Raw genomic sequence first — 25,238 nt, forward strand, 5'->3', positions numbered from 1 at the left:
AATATAAATTAATTACACGTTTTTGGGGGTGTCACTCATTTTAGTAACAGGCCGGGTTTATTACGCATGCTCCGACTACTGTAGTCCTTCTCACCCGACAGAGACAAAAAAACATGAATCGTGGCAGAATTTCCGAGGCTGATGCGATTCGGTAAAGGAAGGTTGAGAGACGTCTGGGTGGGGAGTAGCCTACCAAGCGCATAATCTGGCAGCATTTGGAATGGTGTGTGTATTTTCTTGATCGCTTACATTTAATTTCGTTACAAATTCAATTTCTCTCTTCCATTTGGCTTTATTTTTTATATTGTTAAGGTAAAGGGTTGTAGGCTCATGCGCATGCGTCCATTTCCAAGAACCTTAATGCGCAAAACAGATGCCTATTAGGGCTAAATACGCTATAGTGATCCAGGAGTTATGAATATCTATTTTGCAATTTTTGCCTTCATGGCACCTGTTGTTATTGTTATGATAACGGTAGGCCTATCATGTCTAATTCATCGAAGGAGGCACAGTCGGATTGAACGCTCACTTCTTCAATGATGGACGCTCTGGTTCGTATTAGTGTGCGTAGCATGTGTCTGGTCATGTCAGTGTTTTGTATATGTTTACATGTTTTGTTTCCCCGTTGTAGTCTACTAATAGCCTATGACAATTTATAGGCTAATGATGCAGGCAGTAGCTTAAAGCCTAGGCTACCAGAAACAGATCACCATTTATTTTCAGGTGTCTGATTCGCCCCCATATGCACCTGTCGGACCACTCTTATTAGTCTACGTAATAATTTCCAACATTTAACACGGCACAATGTAACACACTAATATATATTTTTATGTAATATAGGCCTGTCAATATGCAATTTTCTAGAAAAGCTATTCCCCTTCCAACACATTCCTCTATCTTGAATGTGGTCATGAATTCGTTATGATGGCCTAAATAGTCTTCAACCTAGACCAAAAGGAAACATATATTTATGTTTTAAATAACACTATTCTTTACCATACTATTCCCATTAGGCAATATGCCAATTTCTATTCAATTCACCTGCAAATATGTGGATGCCTACCAAATGTATTGAACCACTTATAGGCCTATTATAGGCGTTACCCATTTTGGTGCATATGTTTAAGAACAAGGCTAGGTGCTCTATAATGACAAAACAAACACCAAAAATTGGTAAAAAAATGTCGACACTATGCCTATTCAAATGCAACATTAGACACACTGGAAACAAACAAAGAAGCCGTGCAAGTAAAATGCTACACATTTTGTGCGTGCTCCGGGGATGCGCAGGGACGGATGCTCGTTACCATGGATACGGGATGCAGGAACGCGGCGCGGTCTTGCGCTGTGCAGGGGGAGATAAAAAAAAAAAAAACGAGGGTACAGAATATTGCACAGCGCAATAGGCTAACCTAGTTAAAAAATAAAAAAAAGAGAACAATGAGAGACTGAAAATCACTCTTTTTACGCACTATATCAACAGGATTGAAAAGGGAGTCCTTAAAATATTTTGCATCTCACAAATCTCACATGCCACACCTTGCGGGGCAGAAATAGACCTACCCCCTGCTTTCAGTTTCTACTATCACCTCTGGGAGCGACGCTCTGATTACCATGGAAGAAACCTTCATATCATGGCGCCTAGATTCCAGCTGAAGGTAAGAAATGCGCTGTAGCACAACGCGTGTTCTGGAAATCCGGTTTCAGACAGACATCCCATTACAAATCAACTTGCGCTGTAATATGGAATATAGGTCCTATTTGGAAAACTAATTTGTGGGCGTCAATAGATTGTAGCCAGTGTAGCATAGCCTGTCTAGCCTATTGCTAATTTAGTCGGCTGCTGTTTTGAATAGAACAAGAAAGGACAGGACGGAGTTGACATTGGTGAATGACAGCGAGACAGGGTCTCTAACCATGTCCTGCTGGTAGATTATAAATTATATTTCTTTAACCTCCAGGTCTGCATGTTTTTTTATGATGTGATGTGTGTGTGTGGATGGCTTGGTATTGCTTCATATAATTAAAAAAATCACTTTGGTGCAATTTTCACAACTCTAAGCACAAAAATGAAAACTAGAATGGCTCATGTTTCAAAACTCTAAGCACATGTTAAATTGACTGAGTACAACAAATGAATTCACAGTCACTTGTTTACTGCACCAAATCACTCTTTCAAGTTGGATACATATTCAATCTAAGTGTCTTATTTTCAAAATGCAATAGGCCTACTTTTGATATGATTTTCTTGTCATTTGTTAACAATACAATTAACTATCACTTAATCAAACTGCTCAAAACTGTTAACTGCTGAACCTAAATTATGTAGTGGCTAGTTAATGTATATACACTGAACAAAAAATTTTACGCAACAATTTAAACGATTTTACTTACATAAAGTTCATATAAGGTAATCAGTCAATTGAAATAAATAAATTAGATGCTAATCTATGGATTTCACGACTGGGAATACAGATATGCATCTGTTGGTCACAGGGGTGTGGATCAGAAAACCAGTCAGTATCTGGTGTGACCACCATTTGCCTCATGCAGCGCGACTCATCTCCTTCACATAGAGTTGATCAGGCTGTTGATTGTGGCCAGTGGAATGTTGTCCCACTCCTCTTCAATGGCTGTGCGAAGTTGCTGGATGTTGGCAGGAACTGGAACACGTACACTTAGATCCAGAGCATCCCAAACATGCTCAATGGGTGACATATCTGGTGAGTATGCAGGCCATAGAAGCACTGGGACATTTTCAGCTTCCATGAATTGTGTACTTGAGACATGGGGCCATGCATTATCATGCTGAAACATGAGGTGATGAATGACACGACAATGGGCCTCAGGATTTCATCACGGTATCTCTGTGCATTCAAATTGCCAATGCAATTGTGTTCGTTGTCCATAGCTTATGCCTGCCCATACCATAACCCCACCGCCACCATGGGGCACTCTGTTCACAATGTTGACATCAGCAAACCGCTCGCCCACACAACGCCATACTGCCCAGCCATCTGCCCGGTACAGTCGAAACCGGGATTCATCCGTGAAGAGTACACATCTCCAGCTTGCCAGTGACCATCGATGGTGAGCATTTGCCCACTGAAGTCGGTTACGATGCCAAACTGCAGTCAGGTCAAGACCCTAGTGAGGACGATAAGCAAGCAGATTACCTTCCCTGGGACGGTTTCTGACAGTTTGTGCAGAAATTCTTCGGTTGCGCAAACCCACAGTTTCATCAGCTGTCCGGGTGCCTGGTCTCAGACGATCCCGCAGGTGAAGAAGCCGGATGTGGACGTCCTGGGTTAGCGTGGTTACACATGGTTTGCGGTTGTGAGGCCGGTAGGACGTACTGCCAAATTCTATAAAACCACGTTATGGTAGAGAAATGAATATTACATTCTCTGGCAACAGCTCTGGTGGACATTCCTGCAGCCAACATACCAATTGCACGCTCCCTCAAAACTTGAGACATCTGTAGCATTGTGTTGTGTGACAAAATTGCACATTTTAGAGTGGATTTTTATTGTCCCCAGCAGAAGGTGCACCTGTGTAATGATATTGCTATTTAATCAGCTTCTTGATATGCTACACCTGTCAGGTGGATAGAATATCTTGGCAAAGGAGAAATGCTCTCTAACAGGGATGGAAACAAATTTGTGCACAACATTTAAGAGAAAATAGATTTTTGTGCGTATGGAACATTTCTGGGATCTTTTATTTCAACTCATGAAACATGGGCCCAACACTTTACATGTTGCATTTATATTTTTGTTCAGTATAGTTTGATAACGGCTGAACACTGTACATTTCTATATTTTTACCTCATAAATGTATACATTTGACATCAATTTATGTTGGAAGGTAAAATGAAATTGTATACACTGAGTGTAAAAAAACATTAAGAACACCTTAATATTGAGTTGCCTTCCTAATAAGCATTCCACAGGGATACTGGCCCATGTTGACTCCAATTCTTCCCACAGTTGTGTCAAGTTGGCTGGATGTCCTTTCGGTGGTGGACCATTCAATAAACACGGGAAACGGTTGAGCGTGAAAAACACAGCAGTGTTGCAGTTCTTGACACAAACCGGTGTGCCTGGCACCTACTACCATACCCCGTTCAAAGGCACTTAAATATTTTGTCTTGCCCATTCACCCTCTGAATGGCACACATACACAATCCATGTCTCAATTGTCTCAAGGCCTAAAAATCCTTCTTTAACCTGTCTCCTCCCCTTCATCTACACTGATTGAAGTGGATTTAACAAGTGACATCAATAAGGGATCTTAGCTTTCACCTGCATTCCTTTTTGGTTCCAGAGAGAACCCTCTGTAGAAAGGGTTCTACATACATTTACGTCATTTAGCAGAAGCTCTTATCCAGAGCGACTTACAGGAGCAATTAGGGTTAAATGCCTTGCTTAAGGGCACTTCGACAGATTTTTCACTTAGTCGGCTCTGGGATTTAAACCAGCGACCTTTCGGTTACTGGCTCAATGCTCTTAACCGGTAGGCTACCTGCCGCCCAAAAGGGTTCTACCTGCAACCAAAAAGGGTTCTTCAAAGGCTTATCCTATGGGGACAGCCGAAGAACCCTTTAAGTTTCTAGATAGCACCTTTTTTTCTAAGTGTGTAGTGTACAATGCACTGCTGAAATACCTGGGTTGTATTTAACAATATATTCCACTCACTATCTGAATTTCATTGATGCACTGTAAGCTAATGAATTTTGTCAAGCAGATAGGTATGCGATACTGTATCAGTTGACAAGTCACGTAGAAAATGTGATCTTTGACAATGTTGCATGGGGCAGAAAACACTATGCTACGTTTTTACAGTAGCAAACTGCTTTACAATACCCCTATTTCTGATGATTTGTCGTATGTACTGTATAAGGATAATACAACTGTAAGACTGACATATTTCTCAACATCCTCACAACCTGCCATGGGATACAAATTATTTAAAAAATGGTGCATGTCAATTTATAGTTAAATACTGTATGGAAAATGTGATTGGATTAAATGGTACTTAAAATGACTAAATGGTAAGCCTATCATTATCTGATGTATTGGTGACTAAACGAAATGTGCTCATGGTATTTCATGGAAAACTTAGATTTTGCATGAATGGGGTGAAAGATGTGTGAAACCCCAATGAATGCACAATCAAAGGTTCTGAACATAAGATAGGGGGCATTACAAGTGTTATCAGTTTAGAGTTTTTTACTTAAAATTTTGAAAATGTACCACTTACATCTGAACATTTTTCCAAAGTGATTGAAAAAAAACTGTAATGTGGGAAATTTATCAATTGATTTAGGCTGTGCTATATTGTTGCTTAAATCATATAATCAAATACAAATCATGTAATTGAAGTGGATGTGATTAGTTTAGAAAATGCAAAGGAAGGTTGTCATCCTCTTCCTCTTCCCTCTGCATGAGCAATCAATATAATGGATATCTGTTAGGTTAAGTGGTTTTCAATGTAATCCGGCTGATTAAATTGTGTGTCAGTGTGTGTGCGTGTGTGTGTGTGTGTGTGTGTGTGTGTGAGGGAGTGAGGGAGAGAGTGAGTGAATGTGAGTGTCACTGTGAGTGTCAATGTGTGTGTGTGTGTGTGTGTGTGTGCTATCATTATTGATGCATTCCTGCAGCAGTTACACTCTTATAAAAAAGGGTTCCAAAAGGGTTCTTCGGCTGTCCCCATAGGAGAACCCTTTTGGGTTCCATGTAGAACCCCTCTGTAGAAAGGGTTCTACCTGCAACCAAAAAGGGTTCTTCAACGGGTTCTCTTATGGGGACAGCCGAAGTACCCTTTAAGGTTCTAGATAGCATCTTTTTTTCTAAGAGTGTAGGCTACTGATGCTGCTATAGTTTACAGGGGGATTTCCTTCCTTCCTTCCTTCCTTCCTTCCTTCCTTCCTTCCTTCCTTCCTTCCTTCCTTCCTTCCTTCCTTCCTTCCTTCCTTCCTTCCTTCCTTCCTTCCTTCCTTCCTTCCTTCCTTCCTTCCTTCCTTCCTTCCTTCCTTCCTTCCTTCCTTCCTTCCTTCCTTCCTTCCTTCCTTCCTTCCTTCCTTCTCACTCACTCACTCACTCACTCACTCACTCATTCATTTCCTTCACTCAAAGTAGGAATGCTGATCTAGGATCAGGTCCCCCCTGTCCATGTAATCCTACTCATTATGATCAAAAAAGTTAAACAGCTAGAATCTAGCCACTAGCTGTTTTAGCCAGAGCTTTATGTCTCAGACCTCTGTCAAGGGCAACCACAGAAGCAACACACATAGTCTTGGACCTATCAGTGTTCACTGTCCAGCTCTAAGGGACACGCTATCTTCAGCATTACAGGTGCATTTCCTCCATTCATCCTTCCGATCTAGGTCTGTATTCATAAAGCGTCTCAGAATAGGAGTGCGGATCTTGGATCAGGTCCCACTGTCCATGTAGATCTTATTCATTATGCTCTAAAAGGCTAAACTGATCCAAGATCAGCATGGTGTGTGTGACAGCAGGCAGCACCAGTCTATACAGCAGAGGTCATGTGTGGAATGAACTCATCGGGACCAGGCGTAACACACACACACTCCGGACCAGGCGTGTGCAGGAATTACATAACGTCTGGTCCTCCTTCCTTATTAATATTTAACTGTTCTGACAGCCCATTGAGGACAGCTATTTATAAAGACCACTGTCATACTGTCACATGTTAACACTTAGCTAGAGAAATCTCTGCCCTCTCTCACGCTATGGCTGCATCCCAAATGGCAATCTATTATCTATATCAGGGGTATTCAAGTCTTACCCTACGAAGTCCGGAGCCTGCTGGTTTTCTGTTCTACCTGATAATTAATTGTACTCACCTGGTGTCCCAGGTCTAAATCAGTCCCTGATTATAGGGGAACAATGAAAATACGCAGTGGAACTAGCTTTGAGGTCCCGAGTTGAGTTTGATAGCCCTATATAGTGCACTATTTTTGACCAGGGCCCATAGGGCTCTGGTCAAAGTTAGTGCACTATATAGGGAATAGGGTATCATTTGTGATGCCAGCCTATCTCTCCTCCTTCAACCTCTCAGCCTCTCTGTATCTCAATCAGTTACAGAGACCATCCATCTCGTGTGCTCTGTGTTCTTGTGACTAGCATTATTATGGATCTTGAGTGCTGCAGTTTATTGTAGTTGGTGGTATAACTATTTGTTTTATTTCTATACCTCTGTTAAATATCATTCCTCTGTTTCTGTCCCGTACGTACTTCGGTCTCTTTTCAAACACTATAAATTCATCCCTCTATCCCCTCTTTTTTGTCTTGGTGGGTTCATTTTAGTCCAATTAATGAATTCCCATATCAAGGTAGTAGTGACTCCCCATTTACAATACATTTACGTAATTTAGCAAACACTCTTATCCAGAGCGACTTACAGTAGTGAGTGCTTACATTCTTATACTTTTTCATTACTGGTCCACAACCCTGACGTTGCAAGCGCCATGCTCTACCAACTGAGCCACATGGGACCCCCTTAGGTCTGTCTAGCTACCTGTGTGATTAATTGACTCTCCACCTCTCCCTCCTCCCCAGTCTAACATGAAGAGCATGGAGCGCGAGCTGCATTGCCCAGTGTGTAAGGAGATCGTCAAGCAGCCCGTGGTCCTGCCATGTCAGCACAGCGTCTGCCTGATGTGTGCCTCAGAGGTCCTGGTTCAAAATGGCTACCCTCCTCCGGAGCTGCCGCCCGAGCCCAACTCTCCTGCCTCCACCCCCAACACCCGCTCTCCCCACCAGGCACGCAGGTCCATGCCCAGCAAGGCCGACCATCGACCCATCGACCGCGTGCTACGTTCAGGTAATGTGTGTGTGTGTGAGTGTGTGCACATGAGAGAGAGTGTGTGTGTGTCTTTAGATCCACTGTCGAATGTGACGATCAATAGGACTAGTCTGGGGATGCGATGGGAATACACACAACCTCTTCTCATTATCTCTTTCTCTATTCTCCTCCACTCTTTACCCATCCCCCTCTCCCACCCTGTGTCCAGGACTTGGGACGTATCAGTCGCCGGGGCGACGGCGTAAGGAACCGCCCCCTGCGATGTTGTTTCCATGCCCACCCTGTGGGAGGGAGGTAGAGCTGGGAGAAAAGGGCCTGACTGACTGCCTGCGTAACCTCACCTTGGAACGCATTGTAGAGAGGTAACACACATACTTACACTTATACACGCACGCACACATGCACGTATGCACAGGCATATGTAGTGGAGGTGTCGGCTCATGGTCTTGTGAGCCCTTACGGGACATATCTCGAATTTTACGTGATCCCATGTGATCTTATGTGAAGTTAATGTGATAACATGTAAAGCAACGTGAAATCATGATCACATTTGGTGTTCCAAAATTACGTTTTCACATGATTTTCTGAATTTAGCGTGAGGGAGGATGTAGCCCTCCCTGCCTGCAAAATCAGTGTCACCGTCAGGAAGGAATTTCCTCTTGGTCTGTTTAAGATGTTTGTTCCCAAGCGGTTCAGATCTCACATTTACATTTGAGTCATTTAGCAGATGCTCTTATCCAGAGCGACTTACAGGAGCAATTAGGGTTAAGTGCCTTGCTCAAAGGCACCTCGACAGATTTTCCACCTAGTCGGGGATTCAAACCAATAACCTTTCAGTTACTGGCCCAAGCTCTTAACCGCTAGGCTACCTGCTGCCCCTGACACACACACGCACACACACACTCACACAAAGACACAAACAAAAACAGCATTCATACTGTGGTCGGTCGTTACGTGCCTAAATGCTGCAGGGTAGGCTATAGTGTAACATTTCAATTAGTATCAGCTTTAGCCCCCTGAACAGTGAGTAAGAGAATGTGTCCAAGTACTGCGTCCCAAATGGCACCTTGGTAAAAAGTAGTGCGGCCCCTGGTCAAAAGTAGTGTACTATATAGGGAATAGGGTGCCAAGTGCTGACTCTTGTTAATCAGCATGAAGCTGAGCTAGAGAGGAAACTAGCAGATCTCACAAACTAGCAGAGCTCCTGCAACCTACTGCAGCAGACAGACTGCACTTCCACTGGATTACTGTAGTGTAACTGCTAACAGCTTATTTTCCCTATGTACAGTAACCTCGTTATGCTATTTATCACCCTGTCTACCCATCCCCTCTCTCTCTGTCTTGGCACCGTTCTCTCCTTCCACCATCATTTGTCTCTCTTTCTTTCGCCTCTTTCTCCCTCACTCACCCCCTTTCTACTACTATCCTGCCCTAATTCGCCCAATGCTCTCTCTCTCTCCTCTACCCTCCTTCCCCCACTCCCTCCCTCTCTCCCCTCCTCCTCTCAGGTACAGACACACAGTGAGCCTGGGCAGTGTGGCTGTGATGTGTCAGTTCTGCAAGCCTCCCCAGTCCCTGGAGGCCACTAAGGGCTGCGCCGACTGCCGAGCCAGCTTCTGTAACGAGTGTTTCAAGCTCTACCACCCCTGGGGGACACCGCGCGCCCAGCACGAACACGTCCAGCCCACCCTCAACTTTAGGCCCAAGGTGAGGCCTGCCTCTCTCTCATCCCTCTCTCTCCTCTCTCATCCCTCTCTATCCTCTCTCATCCCTCTCTCTCCTCTCTCATCCCTCTCTCTCCTCTCTCATCCCTCTCTCTCCTCTCTCATCCCTCTCTCTCCTCTCTCATCCCTCTCTATCCTCTCTCATCCCTCTCTATCCTCTCTCATCCCTCTCTATCCTCTCTCATCCCCCTCTCTCCTCTCTCATCCCTCTCTATCCTCTCTCATCCCTCTCTATCCTCTCTCATCCCTCTCTATCCTCTCTCATCCCTCTCTCTCCTCTCTCATCCCTCTCTCTCCTCTCTCATCCCTCTCTATCCTCTCTCATCCCTCTCTATCCTCTCTCATCCCTCTCTCTCCTCTCTCATCCCTCTCTCTCCTCTCTCTCTCTCCTCTCTCATCCCTCTCTATCCTCTCCCATCCCTCTCTATCCTCTCTCATCCCTCTCTATCCTCTCTCATCCCTCTCTATCCTCTCTCATCCCTCTCTATCCTCTTTCATCCATCTCTCTCCTCTCTCATCCCTCTCTATCCTCTCTCATCCCTCTCTATCCTCTTTCATCCATCTCTCTCCTCTCTCTCTCTCCTCTCTCATCCCTCTCTCTCCTCTCTCATCCCTCTCTATCCTCTCTCATCCCTCTCTATCCTCTCTCATCCCTCTCTATCCTCTCTCATCCCTCTCTCTCCTCTCTCATCCCTCTCTATCCTCTCTCATCCCTCTCTCTCCTCTCTCATCCCTCTCTATCCTCTCTCATCCCTCTCTATCCTCTCTCATCCCTCTCTATCCTCTCTCATCCCTCTCTCTCCTCTCTCATCCCTCTCTATCCTCTCTCATCCCCCTCTCTCCTCTCTCATCCCTCTCTATCCTCTCTCATCCCTCTCTATCCTCTCTCATCCCTCTCTATCCTCTCTCATCCCTCTATCTCCTCTCTCATCCCTCTCTCTCCTTTCTCATCCCTCTCTATCCTCTCTCATCCCTCTCTATCCTCTCTCATCCCTCTCTCTCCTCTCTCTCTCTCCTCTCTCATATCTCTCTATCCTCTCTCATCCCTCTCTATCCTCTCTCATCCCTCTCTATCCTCTTTCATCCCTCTCTATCCTCTCTCATCCCTCTCTCTCCTCTCTCATCCCTCTCTCTCCTCTCTCTCTCCTCTCTCATCCCTCTCTATCCTCTCCCATCCCTCTCCATCCTCTCTCATCCCTCTCTATCCTCTCTCATCCCTCTCTATCATCTCTCATCCCTCTCTATCCTCTCTCATCCCCCTCTATCCTCTCTCATCCATCTCTCTCCTCTCTCATCCCTCTCTATCCTCTCTCATCCCTCTCTATCCTCTCTCATCCCTCTCTCTCCTCTCTCATCCCTCTCTCTCCTCTCTCATCCCTCTCTCTCCTCTCTCATCCCTCTTGCCTCTCCTCCTCCAGGTTCTGTCGTGTCCGGAGCATGACCAGGAGCGTCTGCATTTCTACTGTAGGACGTGCCAGCGGTTGCTGTGTCCGCTCTGCAAGCTGCGTCGCGTCCACGCCGGGCACAAGGTGGCGCCAGTCGCCCAGGCCTACCAGACTCTCAAGGTGGGCATCTGGGTGCAATAGCTTAATTGGTTATAGCATGGTTCCTGCATTGGCCTTATACTGTACAATATACTGAATAATGTATGTAATACATTTGAGCTGCTTTGCATAAAAGTACCTGCTAAATGGTAATATTGTTATACTCTATGGCATTAGTGGATATCACACGCAATGGAGATTGGCCATCAATGGTTGGTGGTTAGTCTAGTAGTACAGTGCATGACAGAAAAGGGGTAAGAGTAGCCATTGAACTGTGGGTTTAGGTCATCCAGTGTGTAAGAGATGAGTACAGTTAAAATGTAGGGTAATACAGAGCTACTGTTGTGCATTAGGATTAAGTCTGGTCTGGGTATTAACTCTTTGTTTGTTGTCACTGTTTATTTGGCAGGACAAGATTACCAAGGAGATGAACTACATTCTGGCCAACCAGGAGACAGTGCTGGGCCAGATCACACAGCTGGAGAGTGCCATCACTCAGACAGAGGTGACTAAATAATATTGCAGTCTGCAGAGCTCCAGAAAAAAGCAGGATCAATGAGTTAGCCAGCTAACTTTGATAAACAACCAGGAATAACTATATATTTTCTGGTTCATTAAGAAAATTAAACTTAGATATGTGTTTTTTGTTGTTGGGTCAATTAGACCATGGCCATTTCAAGTTATTTCAGAATATTTAGGCGAGTTAGGATCATTGATCCTACTGACCACACCACCATGGACAACATTGTTTACCACAGTAAACATAATGTGCTACTGTATACTGTATATATAATATCTTGCTCTAGGGTCCTAACCTGTGTGTTTCTGTGGAATACATAATCTCTGTGGTCCTCCTAACCTCCCTGTGTGTTGCTGTCTGACTGTTGAACAGCGTAGCCAGTCTTAATCACAGAATGAAATAGAACACGACTCTAGAATAATATAGATGAATATGCAGTATATCTCTATGGTCCTAACCTCATTGTGTGTTGCTGTCTGTCCCCAGGCGAACAGCGTAGCGGCACGGGAGCAGCTGTCTCAGAGCGTGAGGGACCTGACTGCCCTCCTCGCCGAGCGCCACGCCTCATTGGCCCAAGCCCTGGAGGGGGCGCGGCAGAAGCGGGGCGAGGCGTTGGCGGGCCAGGTGGCGGAGAGGCGGAGCTTGCTGGAGCATGCAGGCCTCATGGCGTTGTCCCAGGAGCTGCTGAAGGAGACGGACCCGCCCTGCTTTGTCCAGGCAGCGCGCCAGACACATAGCAGGTACACACAATAGGTCTGACTGGCTGGACGGCAGACAGCTTGGCAACTTATACAAATAGCACCCTATTGTTATACAAATGGCAGCCCATTCTTAAACAAATAACACCCTATTCCACATAGGGCTCTGGTCAAAAGTAGTGCACTGGAGGGAATAGGGTGCTATTTGGGACGCATACCTAGGGCTCTTTAACTCCCTAGTTTTGTTGTTTGTTCATTTTTCTGTACCTTTGTTTGTTTGTTTCTCTGTTCGTATTGTTCCATTTCTCCTCCCACTCCTTCTATCAATGTCTATTGTCTATGCTTCTTTCCCTTTTTTGTGTATGTTTTCACTGCTCATCCCACATCATCAGCAAAATGACAAATGGACACAAGAGGGAGTCAGTGGACCTGTTTGATAAAGATAACATGGCGTGGTTTTAGTGATGGTGTTCTATTTACATTTAAATTTTTAGTCATTTACTAGTTGTGCTCCAACCAGTATTCACTGTTTCCAATGATAGTTTGTTAGACTGACACTGGCATGTATTCACACCTCTTGACTTCTTCCACATTTTGTTGTGTTACAGCCTGAATTTTCATTGGATTACATTTCTGATCTACACACAATACCCCACAATGTCACAGTGGAATTATGTTTTTAGAAATGAATTCAAATGAAATGCTGAAATGTCTTCAGTCAATAAGTATTCAACCCCTTTGTTATGGCAAGCCTAAATAAGTTCAGAAGTAAAAATGTGCTTAACAAATCGCATAATAAGTTGCATGGACTCATTCCATGTTCAATAATATTGGTTAACAGGAATTTTGAATAACTACCCCATCTCTGTACCCCACACATACAATTATCTGTAAGGTCCCTCAATCGAGTAGTGAATTTCAAACACAGATTCAACCACAAAGACCAGGGAGGTTTTTCAAAGCCTCGCAAAGAAGGGCACCGATTGCTAGATGTGTAAAAATAAAAAAGCAGATGCTGAATAGCCCTTTGAGCATGGTGAAGTTATTAATTAGGCTTTGGATGGTGTATCAATACACCCAGTCACTACAAAAATACAGGCGTCCTTCCTAACTCAGTTGCCGGAGAGGAAGGAAACTGCTCAGGGATTTTACATGAGGCCAATGGTGATATTAAAACAGTTACAGTGTTTAATGGTTGTGATATGAGAAAACTTAGGATGGATCAACAACATTGTATTTACTCCATAGTGAAAAGAAGGAAGCCTGTACAGAATAAAAATATTCCAAAACATGCATCCTGCTTGCAACAAGGCACTTAAATAATACTGCAAGAAATGTGGCAAAGAAATTAACTTTTTGTACTGAATACAAAAGCATTATATTTGGGGCAAATCCAACAACACATCACACAAGAGTACCACTCTTCATATTTTCAAGAATGGTGGTGCTGCATCATGTTATGGTATGCTTGTAATCTGCAAGGACTAGGGAGGTTTTTAGGATAAAAAGAAACAGAATAGAGGTACGCACAGGCAAAATCCTAGAGGAAAACCTGGTTCAGCCTGCTTTCCAACAGACACTGGGAGACAAATTCACCTTTCAGCAGGACAATAACCTAAAACACAAGGCCAAATATACACTGGAGTTGCTTACCAAGATGACACTGAATGTTTCTGAGTGGCCGAGTTACAGTTTTGACTAAAATCGGCTTGAAAATCTATGGCAAGACTTGGAAATGGCTGTCTAACAATGATCAACAATCAACTTGACAGAGCTTAAAAAAAATAAAAAAAAAGGGCAAATATTGTACAATCCAGGTGTGCAAAGCTCTTAGAGATTTACCCAGAAAGATTCACAGCTGTAATCTCAGCCAAAGGTGATTCTAACATGTATTGATTCAGGGGTGTGAATACTTATGTAAATTAGATATTTCTGTATTTAATCTTCAATACATTTGGCCAATTTTCTTTAAACATGTTTTCACTTTGTCATTATGGAGTATTGTTTGTAGGTGGGTGAGAAAAAAAATATATTTACTCAATTTTGAATTCAGGCTGTAACACAGCAAAATGTGAAATAAGTCAAGGGGTATGAATACTTTCTGAAGGCACTGTATGTGAAAATGAACATACCAAAATGAACTGCAAAGCACACTGGGTATTATTATTGGCCTTTTTTCGGGGTCACGTCTTGATGGGATACAGCTTAGCCTAATTCTCCTAACCTGCTACGTTAATTATCCTAACCTGCTGCGTATGTTCTTCTAAACCTGCTATGAAAAGTACATTTTGACAAAAGCTGTATCCCTTCTAAACAAAACCTTGTTTTGGGGTGGAGCTCATTAGAATAATACTGAGCATGCTTTGCAATTGGCCATTTTTACATACACATTTATATTTAGTTCATTTAGCAGACGTTCTTATTATACCATAGTGCCATCAGACTTCTGATACCAATGTAGGGTGAAAGGGGGCCACAAAATGGTGAACCGCTATAAAAAAAAGTGTATATTTTGAAAATACTAATTATAGCTCTTGAAAGTATCTTGTTACAAAATACATTGGAATGTAGTTCAGCCCAGTGCATTACAAATTACAAAATGCTCAGAAGTGATTGAAATACATATTTCAAATACATGTTGCAGAAATACTGCCCATCTATGTGCGTATTATCCTAATAATTGTTAAGTCTGCATAGTGCATACCTACCTCCCCCGACTTGCATATCTCGTCTACTCCCAAACAATTATTCTAAACATCTCCCCCTTTCTCTCTCGCGCTTCCTCCTCTCTCCCTCTCTCTCCCTCCCCTCTCTCCATCTCGCTCTCCCCCCTGCCGCTCTCTCCAAGGTTATCCACGTCCATCGAGGGGCTGCAGTGTTTCTCTCTGGCCGCTGATCCCTCCTTCAGACACTTCCAGCTGGACGTCTCCAAAGAGCTCAAACTCCTCACAGACCTGCAGTTCATCCAGGGTGAGAGAGAGGATAAGAGGAGGCTTAAGGAGGGGACTAGGGGGCTAGGGAGGGGTAGAGGGATAGAGTCAACCAGAGAGGGTTAGGGCAACGTCATCTCGCTGAGTCTGCCTTTAATTATGTAATATTACTGCATCTTCAAATATATATTAGCAAACTGTAATGAACATTTGGTAGTATTGCATATGTAATCAAGCCAGAGAGAATTGTATGTTTGTGTATCTAACATCTGACTGACAGCTGTAATGTTTTCTCCCATCAGCCCCTCTGGCCCCTGTCATTGACACCCAAAAGACCCTGGCCTATGACAAGCTTTTTCTGTGTTGGCGGCTGCCTCAGGAATCCGCCGCCGCCTGGCACTTCTCTGTCGAGTTCCGTCGCCGGGGGGTGGTGCCAGGAGGTGGGGCCAGGGGTGGTATCCAAGGACGATTGGCTGCGGCCCGATGGGGCTGGCAGCGGCTGGAGGAAGTGGGCGGGACTAGTGCAGTGATTGACAGGTTGGAGATGGACAGTGTGTATGTGTTGAGGGTGAGAGGCTGCAACAAGGCGGGCTTCGGGGAGTACAGTGAGGAGGTGTACCTACACACTCCGCCAGCACCAGGTGAGGTCTATACACCGTTCTATAGACGCACACACTGTACACACGCACACGCACAAACACAAACACAATCACAAACACACACACACACACACACACACACACACACACACACACTTGGCCTCATCATAAGCTGATATGCATTAGAACAGTATCCATGGAGATCATCTTAATGACAAATGTCTCTCTTTTTCTGCCCATTCCCATCCTTCTCTCTACCAATACCATCCATCTCTCCTCCCATGCCTCTCTTTACCCATCCCATCTCTCTATCCAACCCATCCTCTTTCCTCTTTACACTTTGTCTTCACATATCTCTCCTCATCTCACTCATTCCGCTCCTAGGTCCAATCTCACAATCCACATCTCTCCCTCTGCCTGTTAGTGTGAGCATCTACATCATTTTCTCCTTTTTCCTCTTGCTGCTTCGCACATATCTCTACCTCTTTTTACATTTATACCATGCATCTCTTGTCCTCCCAGCCACCCTCTTTCTCCCTCTCTCCCATAATGATATCTCAGTGTGTTGATGAGGTTTGCTGTTTGTTAAGACCTGAAGCTTAACACATGGATTTGGTTGATTGAGATCCATGCTAATGGGTCTGAGAAGTCCTGAGTGGTCAATGTATCCCTCGTCTCCCCTGGTAAAATCTTCTATCCTGTTATATTTCCCTCAGGAATATTAATCCCAAAAATTATTCCAATAATAATCCCAGTTTAGGAAAGATGCATCCCCTGCTCTTTTCATTGACCTTTTGCTTTGACTGTTTTCTATCAGTTTCCAGTTTGTTGATGAAAGACAGTTTGACTCCCTCTCTATTAGTCCTTGTCTCCTTTCCTCATTCCAGAGGAGATGCATGTTCTCTATACCTCTCCCCTCTCAGTTCTTTCCTTGCCCTGATTCTATGTCTTACTACTCCTCTATCCCTGTATTTACGTCCTCTGTGCCCTTAACTTCTACCCTCTTTCCTATTTCACTTCTTTACTCCATCCCATCAAAACCCTCCCCTTCCCGCTTCTCTCTTTCCTGAAAATGCACTCCTTCTTCCACCCTCCCTCCCTCTCTCCCTCCATCTCCCTCTCCTCCTGCCTCCCTCCATCTCACTCTCATCCCCTGCCCTCCTCTCTCAGTGTTAAATTTCTACCTGGACTCTCGCTGGGGTCTCCATGCTGACCGGCTGGTGGTGAGTAAGGAGCAGCGCTGCGCCCGGAGCGTCCCCGGTCTGTCCCTGTTGCAGGCCACCGACCTAGCGCTCACTTCCTGTCACCTGACTGCAGACCTCCTGGTGGGCGATGTGGCCATCACCCAGGGCAGGCACTACTGGGCATGCTCAGTGGAGCCCGGCTCCTATCTGGTCAAGGCAAGTGGAACAGCTGGGAAGAGAGTTTTGCCCAATACCATATCGTCCCCAAAGCGCCGTGCCCTATTCACCTGTGGAGATCTGAGAGGATTTGACAAGTGAAATCCATTTGGTAATAGCTCCACCTTGCCCTCTGATAGGCTAAGTGGAAGTTTACCCATATTGCTAATACCAATCAAATCCTCACAGATCTCCACTAGTGCATAGGGTTTAGAGAACAATTTGGGATTGGCCCTTACTGTACACTACCGGTCAAAAGTTTTAGACACAGGGCAGCAGGTAGCTTAGTGGTTAAGAGCCTTGTGCCAGTAACCGAAAGGTCGCTGGTTCTAATCCCCGAGCCGACTAGGTGAAAAATCTGTCGATGTGCCCTTGAGCAAGGCACTTAACCCTAATTGCTCCTGTAAATCGCTCTGGATAAGAGCGTCTGCTAAATGACTAATTATTATAACACCTACTCATTCAAGGTTTATTTTTTATTTTGACTATTTTCTACATTGCAGAATAATAGTGAAGACATCAAAACTATGAAATAACACATATGGAATCATGTAGTAACCAAAAAAGTGTTAAACAAAAATATATTTTATATTTGAGGTTCTTCAAATAGCCACCCTTTGCCTTGATGACAGCTTTGCACACTCATATGCTCAGCATATGTGGGAACTCCTTCAAGACTGTTGGAAAAACATTCCAGGTGAAGCTGGTTGAGAGAATGCCAAGAGTGTGCAAAGCTGTCATCCAGGCAAAGGGTGGCTATTTGAAGAACCTTAAATATAAAATATATTTTGATTTGTTTATAACTTTTGTGGTTACTACATTATTCCATATGTGTTATTTCATAGTTTTGATGTCTTCATTATTATTCTACAATGTAGAAAATAGTAAAAATAAAGAAAATTCCATGAATGAGGAGGTGTTCTAAAACATTTGACCGGTGGTGTACTGTAGATGGTGTGGTGTATCTTGTAAGTTTTTTGTAGGCTATATACAAAAACTTGTATGAAAATGAATGTGTGATCATATGTGTTTTTGCATGTTGACCTCTTGGGTAATGATGTACTCTGGGGTCTGAAATTATTGGCACCCTTGATAAAGATGAGCAAAAAAGACTGTGTAAAATATATAATACAAATACTGAGCTATATTGTATGCACAACAAATGTGGAAATTATGTTATTTTGTGCTAATATAATTGCTCAGAGAAAGAGATTTAGTTAACAACACATATTTATTTTTCTCAAAAAGATAGGGGTCAAGATTATTGGCACCCCCTTTTCAGTGGCTCTCTCTATCTGTTCCACAGGTGGGGGTGGGCCTAGAGACCAAACTACAGGAGTGGTTTCATCTTCCCCAAGACATGGCCAGTCCCCGGTGAGTGGTGCTGGAGGTTAAGGCTGTAAAGTGCATGGAGTACAGGAAGTAGTCAATGGAAAATATGTTGAGGAGAGACTGACCTACATCAGGGCTTGTATAAAAAAGTGCTGGTCTAGGATCACTTTATCCTTTTACAGCGTAATGAATAAGATTACATGGACAGAGGGACATGAAGATCAGCCTTCCTACACTGAGACGCTTTAGGAATACGAGCCCTAGTTGTGTGTGTGTATGACTCAGCTTTCTCTCTCTCTCTCTCTCTCTCTCTCTCTCTCTCTCTCTCTCTCTCTCTCTCTCTCTCTCTCTCTCTCTCTCTCTCTCTCTCTCTCTCTCTCTCTCTCTCTCTCTCTCTCTCTCCTCTCTCTCCTCTCTCTCTCCCCCCCCCCCTGTAGCTATGACCCAGACAGTGGCCATGACAGTGGGGCGGAGGATTCCTTGGACTCCCCTCCCCCCTTCTCCTTCCTCACCATGGGCATGGGCAAGATCTTCCTGCCCCACGCTCCCAACCATCATAACAACCACGGTTGCCCCGCCAATGGCACCAGCCCTCGCCGCAGCCCCACAATCGCCAACGGAAACAGCCCCGCCTCCTCGCCTACGGGCCTCACCTACCCACTGCCTCCCAGGCTCGGGGTGTGCCTTGACTTCGAGAAGGGTCGCGTCACTTTCTACGATGCCCACTCGCTCCGTCCACTGTGGGAGGGGCCTGTCGATTGCTCCGGCCCCGTTTGTCCGGCTTTCTGTTTTATTGGCGGAGGGGCGCTGCAGTTACAGGAGCTGGTGGCCAATCGGATGGCAGACCAGACTCCAGTCAGGAGGGTCACCATCCAATCACGTGTCACTAATCTGAATAACTAGGCCAGGATTCAATCCGAAACCACGGTGTAGCGCGCTTGACATTTAAAAGGTAATTTCCAATTGAGACGACATCTGCAACGTTTACCTTGAGTGCGATCTCCACAAACACGGTAACATTGCCTTTAAAAAGCGCATTGAATCCTGGTCCTAATCTGAGGTGATAGAATGTAAAGTTAATTGTAAGCTATTTACTTGGCCGGAGCAAAAAGTTAGTAACCTCAGAGATTGTGTTGTTTTGTATTTTATTTGTATGAGAAAACTAGTTTTTATTGCAACCAATATGCAAATGTTTTGAACTTTATTACATTATTTTTTGGTTTACATTTTATTTTGTCAGAAATACTAAATTGCTTAAGTAGGGGCTGCCAAATTACACAAATAGCAAATATGTAATGTCTCATTATATCTTTGACACTTGCGCTATTAACCATGCTAAACTGTATATATTTACAGTATATATGTATATATATATATATGCAAGAACTTATTTATTTTAGAAACACTCTTTCTCAGTCATGTTCTGTCTGGGTGTTCATCTATGTCAGGGGTATTCAAATCTTACCCTACAAGGTCCGGACTACTGCTGGTTTCCGTTCTACCTGATAATGAATTGCACCTACTTGGTGTCCCAGGTGGAACTGGCTTCGAGGTCCAGATTTGAATTTGAGGGATCTATGTTTTTTGATACTTCATGTAACAGGTCCCCCTTCACTGTGTACTAACACTAATTACACATTTACGTCTGTGTATCACCAATGGAAAAAAGTCCTGACTGTTAGTGAAATCTTCCCACTCACTCCATCACAACCCCAACCAAAGTGATTTCTCTGGACTAAATACTGTTGTAATTGAGTAGACAGTAGATTTAGGTAGGAGGATAACATGATCATGAGGCAATACTGTAATTAGGAACTGAATGATACTGCTTCGGCTTCAGCCACCTTTATCACTTGCTTCTTGATTAATATGTTTGTGCATTAATTGTTTATCCAATGTTTAACTTCCGCAGTGTGTGTGTGTGTGTGTGTGTGTGTGTGTGTGTGTGTGTAGGAGAAGGAGTGAGACTGCAGTTAAAATGATTCACTTGTCTGATAATCATATTGATCACCATTGGCTAATGATAATGTTGGCTTTTAGGGAATATTTTTGATTATTTCAAAGCGGGCTTGATTGTAAATTAATGAGCAGTGCTTCTTATGAATGATAAGCTAGAAATGTAGGTTGTATCCAAGGCCCCGATTCTTGGTCAAAAGTGGGACGCAGACGAAATGTAGACTTCTCCTGCTGGCAGAATGTTTGTAAAAATTAAAATATAGGCCAACAATTAATGCTAAATAAACACAAATTCTGAAAATGAGAAAAACCTGTCCTCCTTATTGTTATGAGTAGTAGTAGTAGTAGTAGTAGTAGTAGTAAAACCAGTTTCAGTTCATTGTCCTTTGCTTCAGCATGTGTCACATTTTCCAACTCTCTAAATTCATATTCAAACTACTTTCATGTCAAAACAGACTCTAGCCATTTACTTTTTATTTAACCAGGAAAATACCCTTGAGGTTAGAAATCTATTTTGTGAGGGGGACCTAAAAACTGCAGAGGGGTGACTACTGCAAGTTTTCACCAATAATGTATATAAACACTAGATTGCTGATGCTATGAATTGGCCAATAAGAGGCTTTGAAGCCAACAGTCGGCCAGATTGGTACTCCTCAGAAGGAGCAGTCCTCCATAGGAATGACTGGAATTCTACCGTATTGAAGTGTTTCCTTGTTGAAGTGGGGACAGTAACATTAGTACTCTCAAAAAATTTGACTTTAAGGACAATGTTTTTATATATTATTTTTATGTTTAGCTCACAATATAATTTATATGTATGCATTAAGATGTCTGTAATAGAATAAATGTGGCAAAAATGAATGCAGACATTAATACATTCATTTCTATAGCTTCCAAAATCTTTTTTACAATGGAGGAGTACCAACATGGAGGTGCAGTGGCTACAAAACAGCATCCCGTTCGAATCATCTAGTGTAAGATAAATTCAGAAAAAGTGAGACATCATATAAACTGGGACAGCTTAATCCTGACTCATCAACATGTGGTCCTCTGTAGCTCAGCTGGTAGAGCACGGCGCTTGTAACGCCAAGGTAGTGGGTTCGATCCCCGGGACCACCCATACACAAAAATGTATGCACGCATGACTGTAAGTCGCTTTGGATAAAAGCGTCTGCTAAATGGCATATTAATTAATCAACCTCAGAATCACATCACTTCATTGGTGTGACATCATGGAGGGAGGCAGAGCAAACTTCAAACAGGGATCTCACCCCGCAAAGCACAAGGGAAGATCAGTGACAGTTATATTTTCTGTTTTGATGGTAAGGTTATAAAACTGTCATAAATAATGCACTGTGAAAATTGTGATATAAATGTGCATACTAAATTATGTACTGTAGTTGTATTAATTAGGGATCCCCATTCGCTGCTGTCAAGGCAGCAGCTACTCTTCCTGGGCTCCAAACACATTAAGGCACTTACATTACAAATCAAACAAAAGATAAAACAGTACATCATATAACATTATTACATCACTACATATCTACAATACAAAATGTATAATACAACCATACAACAATATTACAATGTATGTGTGTGTAGAGTGCGTGTGCTAGCGCCTGTATGCGTATGTGTGTGTCTGTACCTGTGTGTGTCTCTTCACAGTCCACGTTGTTCCATAAAGTGTATTTTTACCCGTTTTTTAAAATCTGATTCTACTGCTTGCGTCAGTTACCTGATGTGGAATAGAGTTCCATGTAGTCATGCCTCTACCGTGCCTTCGGAATGTATTCAGACCCCTTTACTTTTTCCACATTTTGTTAAGTTAGAGCCTTATTCTAAAATGTATTAAATTGTTTTAACAATACCCCATAACGTCAAAGCAAAAACAGGTTTTTAGAAATGTTTGCTAATTTATATTTAAAACCCCCACAGAAATATTACATTTACATAAGTATTCAGACCCTTTACTCAGTACTTTGTTGAAGCACCTTTGGCAGCGATTACAGCATCGAGTCTTCTTGAGTATGACGCTACAAGTTTGGCACACCTGTATTTGGGGAGTTTCTCCCATTCTTGGCGTTGTGCTTAAGGTTGTTGTCCTGTTGGAAGGTGAACCTTCGCCCCAGTCTGAGGTCCTGAGCGCTCTGGAGCAGGTTTTCATCAAGGATCTCTCTGTACTTTGCTCCGTTCATCTTTGCCTCGATCCTGACTAGTCTCCCAGTCCCTGCCGCTGAAAAACATCCCCACAGCATGATGCTGCCACCACCATGCTTCACCGTAGGGATGGTGCCAGGTTTCCTCCAGACGTGATGCTTGGCATTCAGGTCAAAGAGTTCAATCTTGGTTTCATCAGACCAGAGAATCCTGTGTGCTAGTAGTTTAAACAAACAGCTCGGTACATTCAGCTTGTCAACACCTCTCACAAAAACAAGTAGTGATGAAGTCAATCTCTCTTCCACTTTGAGCCATGAGAGATTGACATGCATATCATTAATGTTAGCTCCCAGTGTACTTTTAAGGGCCAGCCGTGCTGCCCTGTTCTGAGCCAATTCTAATTTTCCTAAGTCCCTCTTTGTGGCACCTGACCACACTACTGAACAGTAGTCCAGGTGCGACAAAACTGGGGCCTGTAGGACCTGCCTTGTTGATAGTCTTGTTAAGAAGGCAGAGCAGTGCTTTATTATGGACAGACTTCTCCCCATCTTAGCTACTGTTTTATCAATATGTTTGACCATGACAGTTTACAATCCAGGGTTACTCCAAGCAGGTTAATCAATTTCCAGATTATTCATTACAAGATTTAGTTGAGGTTTAGGGTTTAGTGAATGATTTGTCCCAAATACAATGCTTTTAGTTTTTGAAATATTTAGGATGAATTTATTCCTTGCCACCCATTCCAAAACTAACTGCAGCTCTTTGTTAAGTGTTGTAGTCATTTCAATGGCTGTAGTAGCTAACGTGTATATTGTTGAGTCATCCGCATACATGGCATGTCGTTAATAAAGATTGAAAAAAGTAAGGGGCCTAAACAGCTGCCCTGGGGAATTCCTGATTCTACCTGGATTATGTTGGAGAGGCTTCCATTAAAGAACACCCTCTGTGTTCTGTTAGACAGGTAACTATTTTTCCACAATATAGCAAGGGGTGTAAAGACATAACACATATGTTTTTCCAGCAGCAGACTATGATTGATAATGTCAAAAGCCGCACTGAAGTCCCCACAATATTTGTATCATCAATTTCTCTCAGCCAATCATCAGTCAGTTGTGTAAGTGCTGTGCTTGTTGAATATCCTTCCCTATAAGTGTGCTGAAAGTCTGTTGTCAATTTGTTTACTGTAAAATAGCATTGGATCGGGTCAAACACAATTTTTTCCAAAAGTTTACTAAGGGTTGGTAACAGGCAGATTGGTCGGCTATTTGAGCCAGTAAAGGGGGCTTTACTATTCTTGGGTAGCGGAATGACTTTTGCTTCCCTCCAGGCCTGAGGGCGCACACTTTCTAGTAGGCTTAAATTGAAGATATGGCAAATAGGACTGGCAATATCGTCTGTAATTATCCTCAGTAATTTTCCACCCAGGTTGTCAGACCCCGGTGGCTTGTCATTGTTGATAGACAACAATGTTTTCACCTCTTCCACACTCACTTTACGGAATTCAAAAGTACAATGCTTGTCTTTCATAATTTGGTCAGATATACTTGGATGTGTAGCGTCAGCGTTTGTTGCTGGTGCATCAAAATAAATACAAAGTTTGTCAATCTTCTTTTTCAAAAAAATGTATTATGTTATTTTTTTGGTTGTCCCTCTTTACATTTTTACATTTACATTTTAGTCATTTAGCAGACGCTCTTATCCAGAGCGACTTACAGTTAGTGAGTGCATACATTATTTTTTTATTCATACTGGCCCCCATAGCTAGCTAAAGTAGGACAGTATAGAGTAGCTAAAGTGGGACAGTCTTATATGCTTTTCCAATAGAGGAAAGAGATCCATTTTACAGTAGGGACCCCCTGTACTTAGGTTAGGCAGGCCTCTGGTTCTTGTAGTACTGTTATCAAATTAATTTTTGGAACCAAGCAGAACTATAGTAGGGTGAAATTCAGAACGGTTGAGATACTTTTTCTTCTGTGACCTCTTTCCAATATATTAGCCCAACACATGATACATTTCTGAAATCCTCCCGATGCTACCTAATCACACAAAATGTAATTGTCATTGCGATACAATTAGGACTATCCAAGGTTTCTCTAACCTGCTGTCCCAGTTTACCAAATGCGAAGTGAAAATATGGTTTTGGCTCAAGTGTACACATATACAAGCGTGTGTCATGCCTCCTGTGAATATGATATCAACATTTGTCCTTTTTGTGTCATTAAGAAACATCTTGAGGATTTCAGACACGTATCATGTGTTGGACTAATATGTTGGATAGATGTCGAAAGAGGTTTCAGAAGACGGAAATGCAAAAAATGTCCCACTTATTCCGAATTCACACTATATATTTACACTGAACAAAAATATTAACGCAACATGCAACAATTTCAAAGATTTTACTGAGTTACAGTTCATGTGAGGAAATCAGTCAATTGAAATGAATTCATTAGGCCCTAATCTATGGATTTCACATGACTGGGAATACAGATATGCATCTGTTGGTCACAGATACAGTGGGGAGAACAAGTATTTGATACACTGCCGATTT

General features: G+C 43.1%; 1 protein-coding gene across 5 annotated transcripts; it reads left to right on the top strand.

The window, feature by feature from the left end:
• Window positions 1-104: 104 nt before the first annotated feature.
• On the top strand, window positions 105-21,304 carry LOC121571403 (tripartite motif-containing protein 46). 5 transcript variants are annotated; one of them, XM_041882829.2, is made up of 12 exons: window positions 105-223; window positions 7,584-7,848; window positions 8,039-8,192; window positions 9,339-9,537; window positions 10,973-11,119; window positions 11,508-11,603; window positions 12,105-12,358; window positions 15,165-15,286; window positions 15,549-15,887; window positions 17,016-17,245; window positions 18,552-18,619; window positions 19,015-21,303. In XM_041882829.2, the coding sequence occupies exons 1-12, from the start codon at window positions 221-223 to the stop codon at window positions 19,478-19,480; spliced, it is 2,343 nt and encodes a 780-aa protein (XP_041738763.1). In that variant the 5' UTR covers window positions 105-220; the 3' UTR covers window positions 19,481-21,303. The 5 variants fall into 5 exon arrangements, with proteins under 5 accessions (XP_041738763.1, XP_041738760.1, XP_041738762.1 ...); XM_041882826.2 differs by lacking the exon at window positions 105-223 and adding an exon at window positions 441-563 and having other exon boundaries at window positions 19,015-21,304; XM_041882828.2 differs by lacking the exon at window positions 105-223 and adding an exon at window positions 441-551.
• The last annotated feature ends 3,934 nt before the right edge of the window (window positions 21,305-25,238 follow it).

The sequence above is a fragment of the Coregonus clupeaformis genome, chromosome 8 (assembly GCF_020615455.1).
Source record: "Coregonus clupeaformis isolate EN_2021a chromosome 8, ASM2061545v1, whole genome shotgun sequence".
In the NCBI taxonomy this organism is placed as follows: domain Eukaryota; kingdom Metazoa; phylum Chordata; class Actinopteri; order Salmoniformes; family Salmonidae; genus Coregonus; species Coregonus clupeaformis.